At 38.8% G+C, this 20,812-nt stretch overlaps 1 protein-coding gene across 1 annotated transcript in view; it reads right to left on the bottom strand.

Moving 5' to 3' along the window:
* The window catches only part of CHM (CHM Rab escort protein), a 50,442-nt gene that overhangs the window by 23,718 nt on the left and 5,912 nt on the right, over positions 1-20,812 (bottom strand). The window contains exons 2-8 of the mRNA XM_064670125.1: positions 16,928-16,994; positions 10,802-10,874; positions 9,571-9,695; positions 5,869-6,226; positions 4,298-4,414; positions 3,541-3,661; positions 1,402-1,627 (exon numbers count right to left, since the gene is read on the bottom strand). Of these exons, the coding sequence (XP_064526195.1) occupies positions 1,402-1,627; positions 3,541-3,661; positions 4,298-4,414; positions 5,869-6,226; positions 9,571-9,695; positions 10,802-10,874; positions 16,928-16,994 (1,087 nt within the window). The remainder of the gene's footprint in view (positions 1-1,401; positions 1,628-3,540; positions 3,662-4,297; positions 4,415-5,868; positions 6,227-9,570; positions 9,696-10,801; positions 10,875-16,927; positions 16,995-20,812) is intronic.

Below are 20,812 nucleotides of genomic sequence, written 5' to 3'. Positions count from 1 at the left end.
TGCTAAGGCCATTTTCCTGGCAGTAATTTAAGTACTGTTCTGGAAAAAAGAAACAGAATCTATCAAAGAGACAAGACAGGAAGATAATGCCCAACATCGTGCTGCAAACCAGAATTTAATAGCAGCACATATGTAAAAAGCAGAACTTGTCCACCACAAACAAAGCAGGTAAGAGCCTGCACTGCTATTTAAAGGACTGATGTACAAATATATCACTCAGCCAAACTGGCCTCACCAGGCAATGCTGTCTTTTTTAACAAAGCTAATGTTTACTTCAGACCTACAGGTTGCCACATTAAAACCCACATGGAGCAGATGGAAACACTGCCTTGCCAGCAAAAGCAAAGAGGAGAGAAAAACACCCTCAGCCTTTTGAAAGCCAGTTGAACTGTTGGAAGTAACTGAAAATTAAAACTATCTGCCCTTTGCACAGGGATTCCTGATGGGCCACAAAAGCATGGATCACCAGCTCCACTGCTGGGACCACAGGACACCTCAGCATAAGGACACTGTCACCTGACCACAGGTAAGTAAAGAGCTTGAAGTGGATCCTCTTTTATCCTGGAATGAATTGGGTTTCTTTCTTTTAATTACTTTCTAAGGCTCAAGCAGTGGAGAACATCTGGCTGCTGTTTGAGATGTCAGAATGTAAAACTGCAGCCTGTGTGGGGCTCAGTGCAACAGGGCTGCACGGGATCCTCTCTGCTCTTCAATTCATGGGGGGAAGCTTGTGGTCTACACACATCTACAGAATGATCCCCAAGAGGACAAGGAAATGATTTCACATCAGTTGCCCTGTTTGTACAAGTCTGTGATATAAGAAAGGTGAAAGAATTAGGTTTTGATTCAAATTTAATAATAAACTGCACACGTGGCACAATTTTGCTACTTTCATAAAAATCCAGCCCATTATTTTATATCTACCTCTAAATGGCAGATGCATTCTCAGCATTAGTTAGAGACACAAACTGACAACGTGTATCTTCCTGCAACTTCAGGGAAGACTTAAAGCACAGATTTTCTCAACCCACCCCAAAGCACAACCACCCTTCTGGACACACATCACTCTAAGTCTCCTCTGCCAGATTTAAAAAGTGAGAGCTACATGTGAGTTAAATTAAGGCTTTCTCATTTCCTAGGACTTATCACCACAGGCACCAGCTATTACAAGCTGCATTTGCAATACAATGAAAATTGCTGCAGAGTATTACAGGAGTGACATCTCCAAATTTTTTTGTTCTCTTTTTCTTTTTGGAGTGAGGGGAATTTCACAGCCAATGAAAATGTGAAGCACAGAAAACCAACACGAACCTGCAGCCAGAAGATTCCTATTGAATGACATCTATTAGATTACCAAGGAGGTCCTTTTGGGAAGGCATGGATTGGGTAAGTGGGGTTTACCTGCAGAAGCACTGTGGGATCTCCCCTTGCCCGTACAGAGGGAACAAAAACGGGGTATTGCCGTAGCGGCCAAGGCACTGCAGGAATTTTTTTGTTGCCTGAAGACCTTCCAGAGTCCTGCTCTCAGTCTCTGAAACCATTGCAATGGAGTGAAGGATGAAGTGCTGCAAGCTGGGGGTCAACTTCCTTGTCTGCAAGAACTGAGCAAACGTGCTGCTCTCGTGGTCTGAGGAAAAAGCACATTGAGGTGCAGAGCACAGCGTTACTTCTGTGTTGTCCCATATGCTCCCACTCACACAAGTGCCTCTACGTTTCAATAAACAAAAGCAAGGGAGTTTTTCAACAAACACCCTGCTGAAAATGGATCATTCAAGTCAAGGAAGTTCAAGAAAGTTACTCCCAGAAGGTGATTTTTCTCACAAGACAGAAATATCACTCCATTAAAATATTTTGAAATACCACAAGCCCACTGTGTGGGTCTCCAGACTGTAAATATGGCTTCACCTACTCACTCTGTTAGACTTGATCTAACTCCATCTCCCAATCCTGAGAGAAAAGTCCTGGATAAATTCATAAGGAATTCAGAAACACTTCCATCAATGAAGAGAGCAGTATTATCAAGATATATATTCTGTTCAAGAGTCAACCACTGCTTTACTACAAATGTACCTTACTGCCCTTTGTACAGCTATGCAGTAAGTCATGGAACAATAGGGTTTGGGGCTTTATCATTCTAAAAAAAATTCTCAAGTTTTTCCTCACTTCAGCTTCTTACATAACTCTGTATTTTACAGAAAAAAGCTTTAAAAAATTCTTTACTCTCGTGAACTCTCCCTATTAAAAGTCTGCCTTCCCACAAATGCAATGATCTCACCAAGAGCAATTTTGAATTTCTGAAGTCTTTACAGTAGCCTAATCTGACTCAAAATATTCCCAACTACTTCCCAGGCTATTTTAAAATGTAGGAACAAAATCTGTCTAACTGTCTCTGGAAGTAAAACAAATCTGATGTTATTTAGGTACATGAATCAATGGATTCATTTAAAATTGATGTGGTGTCTCCTTTTTCTACTAAGAAATTTTCTAAATACCACCTATAATCCTCACTCTGGGAACCTCCATTTCTTCCAGCAGCAGCAAACTGGGATCACCTGTAATCAATAAACCACTTCAGCCTAACGAGTCTTTGCCCTGTCAGGATTTTCTGGAGTTCATTAACTCTCCTTCTCCTAGTCTTACCAGATCTCAGTACTGACTCATTTTCTCTTGCATATGTTTAAAATAATTTTCTCTAATGTTTGTACTAATCTAAGAGTCTTGTTCAACTCTTCAAACCAGTGTCCCAACAATTACTTCTTCTTAACACTAGATTCCTGCAAAAATACTGCCTGGTTAAGCTACTGTCAAGATCTCTTTTGGTCTGAAACTTCAATACCTGAACTACTCCTCTTTCCTCATTCTTTCTTTTTGATAGATTTTTTTTCCTGTGCCTTAGTTTACTTTTAGACTCCCAAGAACTGAGAAAGTCACTTCATTCTTTGAGCACAAACAAAAGCACCTTCCTCCTGTCAGCCAATTTCCCTCTTTGACACGATGCTCATTATTCTCCACACATTATACCTCAAATCTATTCTGATTTCCTCTTATCTAAGTAAGCCAACAGTTGATAAAGGCACTTTGAACCTGCCCTCTGCAACCACAAGCTATTAAATTACATTTACTTTAAAAGTTAAAAAATTCCATTTTCTCCATTTCTGATTTTGTGGTGACATATTGTGAAGATTTACAGAGTATCCAAAAATCAGAAAGAAAAATCAGATGCATGACATTATTTTAAAAAATACCTGGGAGGGGGAGGAAATACCTAAAAATGATAAAAAGCAATCGGCAACCTTGATGTAATATATAATTTTGCTGTTAAAGAAAAATGTAAATAATAAATGATGTGGGAACTAGAAGAGCAAGTGCTTAAGTAGAAGAATTTAACACCAAAGTGAAAAGGTCATGAAAAGGTCAAAGCATACTTTGAAAACGAATCCATAAAAATAAACCATGTGAAAACACAGGAGAGCTCTCAAAATTGTGCCTCACTGAAAGAACTGCTAAGAAGGGATTGTGCCCTGTTCAAGGAGACACTACCTTGGTATTCCTCAGGGTGCTGTTCATAGTCCAAACAAAATGTCAGGAATTTCATTAGCATTCTCTTCTCCACCATGGTGAGCTGTCTGCTGTTGAACACATCCGCTCTAGAACAAGGCACCTGCAAAATATTTGTTAATAACTTCAGATGTAAAAGCATCAAGCAACATCAGTCTGAATACCTAACAAATATTTTAGATTACTGTAGTTATTTTTGTACAGATTTCTTTGTTATTTTCTATTATAACTATAACAAAAGTTACCAATTCTCTACAATAAGAATATTTTTAAATCTTTTTCAGCCTCTTCCCTTTTTTATTTCCCTTCAGTTTCACTTGCATCTCTGACTGCAGAGTTAATCAGCAGAGTTTGTATTAATTAACTGTTCCAACATCTCCTGTTGCCATTACCACACTGACTTCTCTTGTAAGTAGCAGAGACACAAATCAAGTCTATGCTACGAATTTTTAAAAAGAAACCATATGAATTTTTAAGAATTAACTGCCAAGTCAATCATGGCTTAAATATTTAGCCTGAGGCAAAGATTTATGTCAATATACTGGACTGCACAATCTTATTTGAGTTTGGTTTTTTTTAATATTTACATATAACACACGCTAACACCTTTTCTTTCAGAAATTAAATAAAAACGAGAATTAAGGCAAAATACCAGCTTATTGTTACAAAATTCTCACCACACTGATTTCAAAATGTCAAAAGATGAGATTAAAGCCAAGCAGCAGTTATTTCCCAGTACCTGTTCCACCTTCCCCTCCCGGAAGGCCAGAATTCGCGTGGCGTTTTTGAACTCGGCGTATCTGCTCACGTTGGACTTAATGAGAAGGTCAATTAACAGACCCCGGGAGAAAAGCAACTGCACAGGGAGGAGAGAGAAAAGGGTGAGCAAAGAGGGTCAGTGAAGTTCCTGATGCTGTTTGTGTAAATTCTCAGTAGCTGTTCCCTAAGTTACCTGAAATCATAGTGTCACCTTTTCCACAGGTAAATTCCATAATCCCCCAGTTAAGGTTTAGTCACTTCTGTTCTATTGATTTATACTTGGCTACATTTATTCTTTCTATAAGCTACAAATATACAATGAAATACAGAAGGGACAGAAATATAACTACGAACTGAAGATGTGTTTCTGGATTGAAAAGTCTTGTGGTCTTGAGTAACAGAATTTGCAAGATGACACAGGAATTTTCCAAATAAAGGTTTACTGGAACACCAGTGAGGACACTACAAGGAAGCCTCTGTCCCTGAGCCAGGGAAACACCAGTGCAAACTCCTGGTCTTGTCCTGCTGACTGTTGTGCCTGAATTTCTGGAATTTGCTGCAATTAACACCGTGTCACACAGTGCGACAGAAAAAGCATAAAATAGAATGATCTGCTCAACCACTGTCCCCTGACTGGTGTTTCCATGATGTCCTTGCAATGATCCATGGAAGTGGGATCGACATTTGGAACATAAAGTTTGCATCTTATAGTGTCCTCACAAAGAATTTAATGAATTAGTGAAGAAAGTCTCTTTTCCGGTTTCCAGAAGTTTGAAAAATCTCTTCCTGCAGAATATGTAAAATTAAGCATTCAGTTTTGAAAAAACTTCCCTGTATGGCAGAGTACACATACAGGCTAAAGCACAGAAGAAAAATTTCCACTGAAGTACAGTTTTCAAGGCCACATCCAAATACTCTGAAGCACATAAACGGCAGATTTTAGAGTTAAAACAGCACGACACGTATGTCAGACTAATAGTTTCTCTTCTAAGTAAAATGCACACCAGTAGGAATTAAACACATTAATAACTAATTTTAGTCACCTTGTATGCTATGGATTAACTGTAATTACTTGTTCCTTCCAATAAAATTTATTACAGTTCAGTGTTTTAGTCTGAATACAGAGAAGTAATGAGAGTTTCACGGGAAAGTCAAAAACCCAGGAAGCATTCCAATAGGAAGATTATTTTGCATTTTAAAAAGATCCAAAATCCACATGTATATTGATTTTCCTTGTTTAAAAATGTAATTTTTTAACAGTACTACTTAAAAGGAGCAATTTTGCAGGTATTACTTAAGTACTAAATTTCATAAAATTCACTTTTATGGAGATATTTCTGAGCTACGTTTTATGGTCTCTTTGGTTATAAACAAACACTTCAGAACATACATTGAACAGCCATTTGTTTTAAGGACAGCAAGTCTTGTTTACATCTGAAGATTGCCTCAAAGGCACTATGTCACTCTCCTCAACATTAAAGATTTTCTTAAAATTTCAGCAATTCAAGCAAAGTAAATGTACTTCCATGAAAAAAGTCACTCGGTTCCTACCTTGGAAACTAAATCAATATTAAACCTTCTGCCTTCTCGGACAATTTGGGAATAGGTAATTTTCTTTGGTTCTTGGGTGGGAGTTTCTGAGGGTGCAGCTTCTGTCTGTCCCACTTCCAGAGTGGACTCTCCAGGAGAACTTTCAGTCCCAGAGGTGGTTCCTGCCCCATTCCCTTCCGTGGCACCCACTGGCTCCGTGCCCAGCTCTGGCTCCCGGCTCTCCGGCTCCAGGCAGGGGCTCTCCACTGCTGGACACTCTTTCTCTGATTCCAGAGAAACTCCCTTGGCACCAGAGGCTCCAAGGACAGGCAGCTTTGGCAGTGCACCAGCTTCTTCAACACCTTCAGCTGAATCCTGACTGATTAAAAACACAAGGGGGGGGGAAAGTCTTGAAGAGTCTTAAAAATTTTTTTAAAGTTTTGAGTCGGTGCCAGAATGAAAACCTCCAGCATTTCTAGGAAAAGCATTAGAATTTCTTTATCCTGACCAAAACAGGTGTACCCCCCACTAAAGAACTCTGGTTCTTTGACTGCAAAGCTGTAATTCAAGAGGACTTTTTTTATTGAGAAAAAAAAGATCAACAAAAATTTGGGTTCTTATTTTACACGTACTCAAAAGGAAAATCAAGACCCTCACGGTGAAACAGCACACAGCTACAGAAACAACAGAAATGTAATATTTTAAAATAGGAACAGTAAAGCAATTTGATTTGGTGTTCCCTACAGATTAAAAACACCTTTAAAACTGAAATACAAATATGCATTAGGGTGGGATACTGTAAAAACCAAGCTCACAGAAGAGAAACAAAAGTGCTTTGCAGGCTGAGCCTCCTTTGCAGGCACGATCCCAGCAGAACCAGGCCACTTTGACCCAAAGTGTAAGTAAAATCTTCAGATTCCTTTTTCAGCTCTGCCCTTGCATTCTAATTAGCTGTTGAATACTTGTTTTTATCCAAGTGTTCCAAATTTGTGCTGTGGCTGAAGGCAGCCACTCACAGGAGGGACATTCCCAAACATTTTCTCTGCATAGGCTGGTTCCTTTTCACAACATTCCTTTAAGATTCCCCTTATAAAGCAGCCTTCCACTTTTAATCTCATCTACTCTTTTTATCCTGCTCTTCAATGACACCTACCTTAGAAAGTAGTACTTTTGAACTTGGTTTAGTTTACACTACCAGCTGAGATGAATCAAATCAATGTCATTGTAAGTGAAAGGACTTCAGCAATAATTCCACGCTATCTTTTTATCTTTATACCACAAGCCATTAATGCACTGAATAAACAATTTAATCTTGGCTGAAAACTAATGAACTATGATTTTAAAGGTGACCTGCAAACACAGAGCACCAAATTTCACTAACAAGATGGTTAAAATTCAGGGGACAGCGAGGAATTATTCAGCAAACACACCAAAATGCTCCCTCACACACCTGCAGCCTCACAGTCAGATGGAGGGGGCAGGATTTCTGTCCACAAGGAACAGGTTGCTCCTCACTTGGGAACTGAGGGACCCATGGAAAGTTTGGAAGGAGTATCAGCTTGGGCACAGCCACCAGGAAGCACTTACCTCCTGACTGGAGTAAAATACTGCCCTGGGAAACACAGGAACTGCTACAAGGAAGCACTAACGAGAGAAGTCTGCTGCTGTACATTAATTATGTCTTCTCGCTTCCTATTGCAAGCATTAAATAACTATAAAATATCAAGGAAAGTTACGTACTTTGTCAAATGGTTTGTAAAAAAGTTATCTCTGCAACAAATAAAAATGGAAGTCAATTAAATTTTTAGGTTCTGTTTGGATTTTGGATTTTATTTTTCAGGAATTTAGAACAGGGTGTTTGTGAAAACTGCAAAAGCTCTTGCCATTAATGCAATATCTAAGAATGAAACTTTTATTTAACTCATCCTAAGCCTTTTTATAACACAAAATTTCAGAGGAAGGTTTTCTTTCTTCCCTCTTCCAATCTCAATGTACATTTCAATCCCATTTTAAACATACTTGATTATTACTTTTTCAAAGCAAAATAAACTTGGATTCATAATACATTGTATTTTTCTATATCACTCTGAAAAGCAGAGCAACAGAAATGTTATTTTTACATATTTTAAATCTCTATTCACTTCCCATCAAAGAATACGTAAATCTCCACGATTTGCAGCTCTACACTTCTTATAATGAAAGCCTAAAAACTGTATATAATATAAATTCATGACATCCTTCCTATAGGAACAAATATCTCTGAATAATGTAAGAACTGTCTATAAAAATTACTCAAATTGAACTTCTGTACAGACAATTCTTCTCCTAATTCAGAAAAAAATAATACATCTGCAGACAAATTGTTGTGTAAATTTAGAATATTATCTTCCACCATTCATCAATTAATGGTACTAACAAAGGAATATCTTAAAATGAATGTGTCTTATTAATGCCTTGTAACAGCAACCCCTTCAGATAGGTCAAATGAAAAATTGCCAACCAGCTGGTTAATTTATTCAGCACAGGTGTTCACTATTTATTTTTCAGCCATTTGCCTTTTTTCAATACAGCTTGTTGTAGACACAGTATTCTTTTCCTTTGATGGATGCACTTTGTTCTAAGGCCATTCATTTCAGACTTGCACTGTGTATATTATACTGCTACCCAGCTGTTTATTCTTTCAAAATAAATGTTTAATGGTTACTTCACAGGAGTTATAAAAGTTAAGCAAAAACAACAGAATCCAGCCAGAACATGTAAATTGTCAGATACACAGTAAGTGACTTTCTCAGAAAGTTTTGAGTTCTTTTGGAGAACTTTTTCTTCGCTAGGTTTATTAATCTTATCATTGTTCCCTGTGGGTTTGGGGTTTTTTTTGGTGATAACCAAGACAGACAGCTCTGGACTGCTGAGCTGAGTTAAATCCTTAAAAGAATCTTGTGGTTGGTCCTGACTCGAGTATAATCTCACTTCTCCAAAGTGTGAAATCTCAGTGCTTGGGGACTCATTTGTGAGCCAGATATCAGTCAAAAATCATACACAAAGTTAAGAGACTATGACGCCTTTAAATCTCATTTACTACTGCTTCTGAACAATATTTATTATGGCAGCAGGTTTACAATTACAAGATTCAAGTGATATTTCTTTCAAACAAGCATTCCATTTTCTATGCAGTCAAGCAGCCATTACTGTGCAGCTGAACCCTGGAAAAGTCTGAGCCTGTGACCTTCAGATTGCATCAGTCTAATTCACACCTTTTTTTTTCCCCTACTTATGATGTTTACAGGAAGAAATACATGTTTCTGTACAAGTATCTGTCTACATTTCATTTAGCTACCTAAGGGATTTTCTAAGGGATTCAAGGTTAAACTTACCTAACTATCAGAAAGAACCTCTCAGGAATTCAGAAGTGTTCAGTTCAGTGCAAAATCCAGAAGATGAAAATGATAAATAAATACATAGTTCAGTTAGTTAAATTTATATTCAGTGGATTTAACCTCAGTAAGTTAAATCCCTTGCATATAAAAAGGACAGAAGGCAAATATTCCTTTATCACTTCAGCACAATGAAGTATTTCACAGTTAAAATCCATTTGTGTTCCTGTTCTTGTGTACTTAGTTCATTTTACATGTGTGTGGCGAAATACTTGAAGCCAAGAGCACAACATGATCATTTCCCTCTGGGCATATAAAATTATTCACACATTTCTATATTTCTACTTACTCTCCAAAACAGAAATCTTCTACATGTTGAATAGTTTTATCCTTCCTGCTCAGAGGAATGGCTTCTTCATCCTCAAGGATCAGTTTTTTCCAGTCTTCACATTCATCACCGAGATCTGTCTTTTGCTTACAAAGAACAATTATACAATTACACGTTGTACTGTGTGAGCTGTTCTTGAGCTACAAATCTCTGCAGTCCCAAATAATATGTACCATCTAATATAAGAAAAAGATCATAATGTTTTTTCTATTCAGATTTTGGGAGTTAAAACAATAAAGCTGCTTGCTGTATTGCAGCATGCCAACATTTGTACTACAGGACTAACTCTAGTAATCTGAAAAGACAGTGTTAAATGGAATACAAGCTTTAGTAGTGAGCTGAAGGTAACTTTGAATACTATCTACTAAGGTTTGCCACAGCCAGGTTAGATCCAAATTTTGTGACAAAACTGTTTGAATGGAGACCAAATGGAAAAACACCAGTGATTTGGGTATTGTATCAACCTGCCCACACAGGAATCTCTAAATCATGTAGCAGAACCCTGAGAATATGAAGTTCTGTCACTGAGCAACTCCCCTGATTATACCAGGAGGCAGCACAGTGGAATGAGCAGGGATGAGACTGAGCTGAAACACTTCCATCTTCTACGGCCCAACAGGCTCTGAACGCCTCTGTAAATAACAGGAACAGGCAGTTGCTAATACAGCCCAAGTGCTCCATCTCCTAAATAAATATCCTCTTCAGGAGATTTCTAGTGGACTGTCATGAATTAGATAAACTTTGGTCATTGAAAAATACACTGTCAGCATTAATCTTTTTGTCCTGGTTACAGGACATTTCAATGGAAGGATCCAGTAAAGAAGAATCAGCTGAATGCAAACGAGAGAACCAGAAGGGACTGAAACATCAGGGAGTGGAAAATAATCAAACAGGAAAGGGAAAAGACCAGACAATAGTCTGGTGGGTTCTATATAAATTCAAGAACTCAGAAAGTATGACTGAGCACAAGACTGGTCTCAGTAACGTGAACAACCCAGGCACAGCAGAGCCTCAGAGTGCCAGGCCAGATGGGTAAGGCTCAACCAGTAAAGCTGGAAACTAGAAACCTCTTTGATCTGTCAAATTACCAAAGAAAAAGAGCATTGTGGTGATTTGTCTTGTAATAAATCATGCAAACAACACAGATTTAATGTTAAGGAACACTAAAAGAAGTCATTGAAGAAATTTTTACCTGATTTTCTTTAATCCAGGATAATAACCCTGAAAAACTAAAGCTGGCCCAGTTTCCACCATAGTAATTTCTCCTGTAAAGAAAAAAAAAACCAACAGAAAAACTTGATAGACAGATAAAACACAGCCTTTCTACATTAAAGAAAAAACAACAAAGTTGGAGACATTCAAAACATTTTCCATGACAGATTTTTCAGATGCAGAATATATAAAAATTGGTATCTCAGAACTCTGAATGAGATGCAAAATTTCCCTTTTTCCTCATTTGTATCCCTCTCTGACCAAACAGACTATGGTCCAAAATCAAAGTATTTGGGGGATAAATGGATAATGCTGAGAAAAGCACATGCGAGGAAAAAGAAAGTACAGGTAATTCTGCTTCTTGGACAAGACTGACCCTCTTCTCCATTATGTCAAATAAAGGAAAGTTCACTTTACTGTTTATCTGCTGAACAGATTTTGCCTATTACAGACTGTGAAGATGCTCTGGCAAAATTCTTACTGAACTCCATGTACTGCAGGTGGAGCCAAAGGAACTGATTTGTACAAAATGATCATCCCTCCCTGAGCACTTCCCAGTTTCTATTTAGCACCTTCTTGCTTGAAAAAGATTAGTTTACTTCTTTTACATCACAGAAAATTAATAGTTCTGTTATTAATCAAAGAAGGTCTATGCTCACCTTTTTTCAAATGTTCTATCAACATTTCTGTAAACATCAGTCAGATTAAGTTAGCTTTTGTTGTCATGCACAGCACATACTAAATATTTAACAACTCCAAGAGAAAAAACAAAAGAGCAATTACATTTTAAAAAATCACCAGTTCCTGCAAAGTAAAACAGTCATTTCAGGATTTAACTGTGTTTTCTGGCACTGTGAGCTGACAGTTCAGAAGCCTGAAAGACACCAAAAATACCCTCCTGAAGGGTTATCTAATGTTACTGCAAACACTGAAAAAAAATAAAATTAAATTTAGGGAGGAAGATGGGCTTGCATTTTACAGAATAATGCGAAGGCTGTTAAATCAAATGATCTTAAAATCTTATCATAACTTCCTCTGCTTCTGAACTGTGGAGCTAAGTGTGATAACAGTGCACAGCTGAATTCAGGTTAGATTCTCCTGCCTGGATTTAGGATGGGATGTTTTTGACAGGGCTGATCTGCCCTGACAAAGACTTCATTAGGAGTGTCAGCCCCGCTCCAGCACCAGAGGGTGATGCTCTGGACCTCGGTGCTTACTTAGCATATGAAGGACAGATGTCTGCTGAGCAGGGCCTAATTGCTCCTGACTACAAACTGACCTAAAAAAGTCTTTCAGCTCCTGCAAGGCAACAGTGAAGAACATAAATAGGACATCTTGTGCAAAGACAACAAAACCTGGCATCCTCTGAGTAAAGGCGGCTCCAACGACACAATGTGGTGTCCCAGGGCTGGGGGCACCGGGACCAGACCCTGCAGTTTGGTCACTCCAAGCACCACAGCTCCATCTGCAGATGGTTTCCAATCAGAAATTCCATTCCTCTTTAACAAGGAGCTCATCCTTACCTTGCTGTGTGAATGACATGGGTGAGCTTAAAAAGTACTGCTGTTTGGTGTCACACAGAACACAAAGCAACAAGGGTTAAATCTATTAAATACCCAGTTCTGTCAGATTCCAGCCTGTAAACCAGTCCCTGGTAGTTGCATGCTGCGATCATCTCCAGCTTTGTTTGACCTGTCAATGGTGCAGGTGAACCTCCTGATGCTTGTTAAGATGCCACAGAATAAAAAGTTCAATATCTCTGTATCATCCGTCACTTCTGGGATTTCCAAAAAACACAGCCATGAAGATTTATTTTTAAGGAAATCTGCTGCTTTAGTTGCAAGTTTCTTGAATATGGAATACAATCTGGCTGTCAGAGCAAGCAAGGCCATTGATCACCAAAATCACAGAAAACACCTGCCTAAAATTAAGAGTGGGTTTCTTGAACCTACACCAATAAAAGCCATACATATTTAGAATATTTAATAAGTTACAGCTCTCAGTAAGAGAAATGAATATGTTATCTTCACAGGAAGTTACATAAGTTTATTTGTGAGCACCCTTTTCAAGCTCAATATCATCTTCTCCTTAAGAAGCAACTTACAGGTTTTTTTTTATCCTGGAATTTTAATTAGTTTCCCTTGCCTTACATGATGAATCAGATTGCTTAATTTTCTCAACTGAAAACACTACAGGAAGAAGACAGACCAGACATGATTACTGACATAATGAGCAAAGTTTTTAGCAAAAATCTTGAGGAGGAATTCTGAAAAGAGCTGACTAATGGTTTTACAATTAGGGGTCCTTTGTAACCAAACATTTTTGTTATAATTGCCCTGAAGATGAACTGAGGAATTCCTTAAAGTAATGGTGAAGGTCAAAGCCTAATTAAAGCTAAAATATTGTCCCAAAATCTCAAGGACTAAAATCCTCTCTTCTTTTGCTCTACTAGCAAATTACAAAGATGGATATTCTCTCCCTTTTTTTAGGGTTATAATTCAATTATCCCCTAACTAAGAAAGGAAACATTTTGAAGGAGTAACAGCAGAGGCAGAAACTATTTTTTTTACTAAGTTAGAGCACAGATGTTTTCTTTTCCTACCATACACTACTTCCTAGGTTATATTTGCTCAAAACTCCTCCTGTATTACCTGGGCTTTCACCTGAATTACAAAACTGCTGCTCTTACTCCACGTTTTTCAGATCTTGTATCTGTAGTTTAGAGTCAACAGAAGAACTACTGAAGCCATCTGGCAAAGTTTTGGAAATGCAGCCCAAGTACAAATTCACCTCTGCAAAAAGCTTAATTCTCTCTTCTCCTACATTAACTTGTGACTTTTTTTCTCAGTTATTAACACCATTTTCCTTCAAATTCCTCAAAAGAATTTGCAAATCCCAGTCCAGAACACCGAAACCACAAATTGTTTCCAACTGATTAACAATCTTGGAATCTGAACCAAGAGAATATCTATCTTGTTCTTTTGAAGGCAGACTGCAATTTGAGAAAGTGGCCACTCGTGAAAGCAGGAGAAACACGAGTCAATAGAAGAGAGAACTGGAAAAGCCTTTCCTGGCCCGTGCCTGTTCCCAGGCCACGTCACAACCGCCAGGCTGGAGCACTCAGAGCTGGTGATGGCTGGAGAAAAGCTGCTGATGCCTCACAATTGTGCCCAAGAGCTGCCTCTCTGTGTCCATCCTGCATCTGATCTTCCAGAAAGAAGTCCTGACCCATCAGAGCTGCTGTCTTTTCCAGAGGAAGTTACTGCCACATCGATTTTAAGGAGCTGAACACAAAATGACTTATGTTTCAAACCCATAAAGTTTCCTGTGCTACCTATTAAGAACACAGTCAAATGTATGAAAAATTCCCATTCTGGCAGAGGGATCGTGTTGAGGAGCATGAGAAGAGGACTGCACTTCCTGGCCTTCCAGGAGGAAGGGTTTAACCCAAACAGCTCGAGATCCTTCAGCCCAACAAGAGGGTGATGGTGGCAGCCACTTGTGCTACATCACATTATATCCTGGGATATGAACGTGACCATGGACCAGCTGAGACCATCTTACTAATACCTTTGGAGATCATATCCTAAATCAAAATAAATATAAAACCAACTTTTTCTAAAAAGGTCAGAAGATACCAGAATTAAGGATGTTTTGCCTAGTTTTGGTTACTGAAATTAAAGAATTCCTATATTTTTCTTGCAAGAAGCTGACCTGCTTTAAAAAGCAACCTTTTTGCTCTCTGGTTGCTGTACTTACACAGTTCCCTCATTTCAAGATCCAAAAGAAGGCTGGATGAAGACACAGGGTTCTCTTACAACATACATTTTACAAGTTCTGAAAAAAATGAGATAGATTGTCTAACAAGGTGTGGAACAAACTACAAAGCAGGTATCTTGGAGGGGGGAGGTACAGGGAGAGGGCCCAGCACACTTTTGGATGCTCAGATGGGAGAATTTTGGACACAAGGATCACTCAAGCAAAGTAAGGTCAAACAATAAGGTGCCAAGAAGCAAGACATGCCCAGGTTACTCTAATTCTTGTTGAAGAGAAGTTAAAATTCTGCATCTTGACATTCCTTTGCCTCTAATTAAATTCTACATGAGAAGATGAATAAGTCAATGAGGAAGGACACAGACAATAAAAATACAGCCTACAAATGCTGTATTCTAGCTGCTGAAAATCAAACACAAGAGGTAGCAAAGCATCCTGACCTTGAACTGCCCCATCCTCAGTATCCAGAGATATAATTATTACAGAGATATAATTGTAACAGGCAAATAAGCAAAGGACCAAAAGCAGAAACTTTAGCAAACTGTTAGGAGAAAGTCCTTTGCATAAGCACAATTAGTATGGGAAGTATATTCACTTCAAGTAATCCACTTTTAGTCTTGATCTACCTTTCTTCAGCAACTCCGAGTTTAAACAAAGTGCCAATCTCCACATTTTAAATTGCAAATTACTTTTCTAAATCACTTAACAAATATCCTTGAAATTTCACATGTCAACAGCTCATTAATATCTACAGTAAATGTAGCTCTCTGAAAAGAACCACAGATTTTATGTTTATTGAGACAGATAGCTGGCACAGAGAAATAGAGCTCCTTCAATTACTAGTTGGCAGAAGCTAACTTCAGTTTAAAATCAGTCTGCAGGAATTTATGGCAACACTGCAGTGAAGTGACTATTTTGAATAAGATTAGCTACTGCTGATGGTGATGCTTGGACAGTGTTTATAAATCAAACTTAGAACTTAGTATTTTATAACAGGCCACTTCAAAACTATCTCCCATAATCACCTATGCAGTATATTATGATAAATGCAAACATGGTTGGGGATTAAAAATAATAAAGTGAGGTACACAAGGTAATGAGTGCAAGTAAACTGTAAACAAAGACTTTATGCATATACATTTTCAATACCTTGTGTTCAACTTAACTCAGAGTTTTGTAGGGAACAACAGATTAATCACAGTACCACACCTAACACAAGCATTTCAGTAACCCCAAATCTCATTTCCTTGTACCCTGGGAAGATTTTAAATTCATGATCCTTAAAGAAGGAAAATCATACACTGTTAAACAGTGATATTCTGAATATAAACAGTTTTTTTGGTTGACGAATTTTCAATTATACTGTTACCTCAGTAAAACAAAACTTGAAAATTCATCTAGAAACGAGTATATTAAACCAGACAAAGTAAGTAACAATAAAATGTTTTAATTCAGATGAATCTCTGGCAACCTTTCCAAGACTCAGCTTTTCATTTAGAATTCAAATGGCATCGGGTGTTGGTTTTCTGTTGGTTTTGGAGGCTTTTTTTGCAAGAAGACTTAAACACAAAAAGCAGATGGCCTGAAACGCTTCCCTCTTTATGGGGCTGGGGCTTTACAGTTAAACATTTCTATTTTTCTTGGCCGAGGTATGGATTCTAGACCATCATCCAGGAAGCACATACACCAATTAAAGGGGCAGCTATTAATATGAGGGAAGAACACCCTGGTTAAGAACACCTTTTCCTGCACTAGAGCTGGGAAACAACTCCACAGGAGAAAGGCATCAAACGTGGAGGACTTCATTATAAAAGCACGTGTGAATGTAAATAAGCACATTTAAGTGAAACAGTAATGAACAAAATCTGTATTCCACTGTTCTAATTGCTGCTCCTGTGAATCTTCTGAAAGCTCTCCATCAAAGCTAAAAACAGGCATGGCTAAAAGAAACCCAGGGGCTCACATTATTACAGACTTTGATAGCCAATGAAAATAAAATGCTGAAATAACAGAAGTTATTCTCACCAAACAGAAAGGGATAATTAGCGTCAGGAATGAGAATGAAGGGCACTAAAGCTGTGACCATTCCTGCCTGTACCAAAGAAGGAGCAATCACAGCACCCTTCACCACAGCACTGATCTTCCAAATTCCTGAGCCAGCAGGCAAAAACTGCCTGTTCTGTTGATGGAAATAACACCCCAAAATAAGGCAGAGACAGAAGCATAACGTTCCTTGATGCCAGATGAACACAAGAGAAGCCCTGCAGCACTCACTGGCACAGACACAGACACAGTTCAGTTCTTAAAAAGAGGCATTACTGGAGTCACTTACGAATCCACGTGAAGAACTCTCTGGCCACTTCTGGCACACGCTGCGGCAACAATGGATTCAGGCAAACCTGGAATGACACCAGCAGATTTTAGAACTTAGCATGCCAAGATATATTAAAAACTGAAATAAAAGTAGAACTTGGTCAGAAGCAGGCAACTCAAACAACAGAAATTTTACAATGTGAGTCACTGAAATTTTTAACAGTCTCGTGCTACTGAAACAATGAACACTATTTTGTGTTAATATTTTCTTATGATGCTCTTGAATGCAAGAAACTTTTTTGTTTAGTAACTGTATGACACGTGACTTGCAAACACTACTGAGTTAAAGCTTGGCACCAGTGTTTTCTCTAGAAACCTTGTGATCATAAACAGATTGAGCACTTGCCAGCACACTGATACCCAAGTTCTAGTGGGATGCTCTGTAACTGCATCCCTCCTGATGCAGGCAGGTATTACCTGAGGGCATTTTTGTGTATTTTTGTTCACTTCCAAGTGACTGACAAAGACTGTGGTTGTCCTTAAAGTGATATCCCTATAGAAATCTCCCATGTCATGCAATTATACTGTGTCAAATCAGTATGTCTTCACCACACTTAGAAAAAATTACATAGTAAAAAAGCACACCAAAAGGCTAGTGATATTTCTCTACCAGCAATACATGCTTGGGATGGCACAGGATCCCATTTGGAAGTCTAATAAAGAAATGAGGCTGTTCTGTAATGCCTATTCCCACTCAGCAGATTTCCCAGGCCCAGCTGGATGACTGGGATCTCTGAGCACGTTCAGGAGAGCAGGACAGCTCACAGGATAAGGAGCTGCACGGCACTAACTCCACTGGAATCTCTTTTCAAATGATCTATTGGCTGTTTAAGCAGGTAATTCAGTAACAGAGATTAAAACTCTAAGGGGCTGGTATTAGGAGACACTTAAGCCACGTCTTCAATTAAGGGATGAGATTAAACAAAGTGAAAGGAGTTGTGGCTGATCTGATTTACAGCAGCGCCAGGAGCAGCTGCTCCAGTGCAACTGCAGAGACAGAACTGCAAGTGGAAAAGTCGGGCATGGGAGAGCACAGTCTTTTTTGGCTTGCTTCATGACAAACATCATCTCTGGCAGAATTCCAGGCCTATTCCAGCTGTCAATTTCTTCAGAAGGAATACTGATTTCACATACAAATAAATCCTGACGTTCCCAATGTGATGACTCATTTAAAACACAACGCAGTAGTTAAAGGTTACTGAATAACTCCCTACTACTTGTAAGGCAGCAGTTTTCACTTACTTAGAGTAAGAAGCTGTTAGACTTTAATGGGATATTAAGCACAATTTAGCCCTCACAGAGACACGAATAAATAATTTTAAATGGCTAAGCTAACCTTTATTAATACTAGAACCTGAAATGCAGTCTAGGAAACACCTCATGGGACTTAGAGACACTAGACCACAGTTTCACAAACCCTTTAAGCCAGCAAAGGCAAACACAAACATCAAAATAAAGAGGTTCAACCTCTGGGCCCTGATCTTCTGCCACTCCTGACCTCCTTCTACATCAAGTAAAGGGTCAGTTTTTGGGAGAGCAGTTCCATGGCGGTGTCCAAAAGCATAAATGCTTGGATCAACACAGTGGAGGTTTTAGGACACAGACGACAAATTTCCCAGGAAAATAGCTACAACCTCCCTTCAAATTTTCTGGCTTAATGAATATTATTTTGATGGAGAAAATCCTTTTCTGAATTGATAAAGCAGAAAAAGTGACAATAGCTTTGCACTGCTGACCTTCCACAGCAGTGAAGGCTGACAATTAACCTCTGGGAGCAGAAAGAGGGATGAACAATCACACCAGTTCCTCGGACATTTGTTTCACAGCCTAGAAAGGCCAATAACCTTTAGAGTTGAATTTTTTGGAAGCAAGAACTCAAAACACAGAGCATTGTGAACAAGGAGAAAATACTCCACTGCAGCACACCCTTCAGAACTGACAGGAGACCCTGGCTGCACACACTGATCATGGGAGAGCAGCTCCACGTTCAGCTGCCCCCCCATTTATATCCACGTTCCATTTCACTCCCTCTATAAACTATCTGGAATAGAATCTACAACTACTATTTTGTTGGGAGTTCCTGAAAAAGGTTTTCTTTCCCTCAATGGGGCACAGAGAGTATTACTCTAGAAATGGAATTGAGAAACTTGTTTCTCCTTCCTTATTAATAAAAGCCACTGAGAAAGTGTTGTAAAACATCACCAGTGCTGCCTGGCTGACCTGGGCTGGAGTTATAGCTACCAGGGCATAACTGATTGCTTTAAGCTTGATCCAATTGATACTGTGTTGGAGGTCTGTTCTTCCATTAACCTTGGATGAAATTGTTCCCTGAATTAGCTTCCTTGCTCTTGAAAGCTGGCATCAATTTTCTGCACCAATCCTTTGCTTCTCAGATCCCGTGGCCCCCCACATACCCACTGGGAACAGAGTGAGGCTGAAAGGCAAGGCCTGTGAATTCCTCCTCTTGGAGAGGCTCTCCAACAACCTGAGAGAGCAAGGCACCAATTGTTCCATGACAAAACCTCAGTAAAGCCAAGAAATAAGACTGTGCTGTGGCACCAGTTTCTGAATTCTCTTCTCCAACAGAAACAAAGGCACACAGGAAAGAGGCAGCTTTGTCAAGTGCCAGTTACTCCTACGTGGGATCTGGACTGCAGGATGGCTACTGGACAAGAGCCTTTTCCAAGAAAGAATGTTCTGGTAAACACACCATCATCATATAGGTACAGACAGTCCTTCTCTATCTAGGACAAAACTAAATAGGAAAAGCCTCCTCACAGAAATGTTCATTTATGTAATGACAGCATAGGAAGCTCAACTGGCTCCTACTGGTGCAAGATAGGTCCCCTCCAGATGATCCAATAGCAGAGAAATATTACCATCTTTTTATAAATTGTTCCTACTTGGAAACAGCTTTCTATTCTGGACTTTGATTTGTCAAAAACCCTAAGCTGGATTATATCCAGCTTTTGAAATGTGTTTGGACCCTCGCTGCAGGGCAGAGCAGACTCCAGATTCTGAAGTTTCCCTTATGCCTGATGAGTAAATAAAGCTGGGTATCTCCAGGCTGTTTTCCTCCTGAGGATTATTCCAACACTTCCTGCCACTTATCCTTCTTGGGGAACAGGCATCTGCTGGTTTGGTCATCTCAAGTGATGCAGGATTTAGCACTATAACCTGTACCACTCACAGAGTGTTTCAACAGGCAGTTGAGTAATGATTTGGATCCAGTAACTTGCATCACTAAGAACAGCAAGATCTAAATGAGAATCTACATCTCCTTTTAGATTACTACTGAAGAATTCTAAGATTGTACTGCTATCAAAATCAGTAATCAAACTACTGAATCATCACTGCCCTCTGCTACAATTAGTAATAACCAATATGTTTCTACCAAGTTATTATGCATACTCCTTACTGTGAAGCACAGCACACATTTCACTCTATCTGAAATGAAAAGGGCTACTGCAAAAGAACATTTCCTCAAATAAGGTTAAAATCCAGACAATTTTTAGATTTGCAGTGGTATTAGCAGGAAATAAGAAGTCTGAGTAGGAACTGCATGATCCAACCACAAGAAAGCAGCACCAGATCCAGATTTCAGTGTGTTATACATAAACATCTGGCAGCATAAAAGGGATTTATGTGGAGGAATAAGGAGTCCATACAATACTTGTATCATTTAATGTGCTGACTCAGAAGTTCTTTGTATTTGAGGCAGAATCAATTCAGAAATAGCAGTGCTTGCTACCAAGAAATGTTTATATACTTTCTGTGTTTCCTGGCCCTTTCATATCCCCCTTTAGAATGCTTACATATGAAATATTTACATTATGTCAGATTG

This window comes from Pseudopipra pipra, chromosome 13, assembly GCF_036250125.1.
Source record: "Pseudopipra pipra isolate bDixPip1 chromosome 13, bDixPip1.hap1, whole genome shotgun sequence".
Taxonomy (NCBI): domain Eukaryota; kingdom Metazoa; phylum Chordata; class Aves; order Passeriformes; family Pipridae; genus Pseudopipra; species Pseudopipra pipra.
Note: the sequence above shows the minus strand (reverse complement) of the source record. Positions and strands in the feature narration are given on the sequence as shown.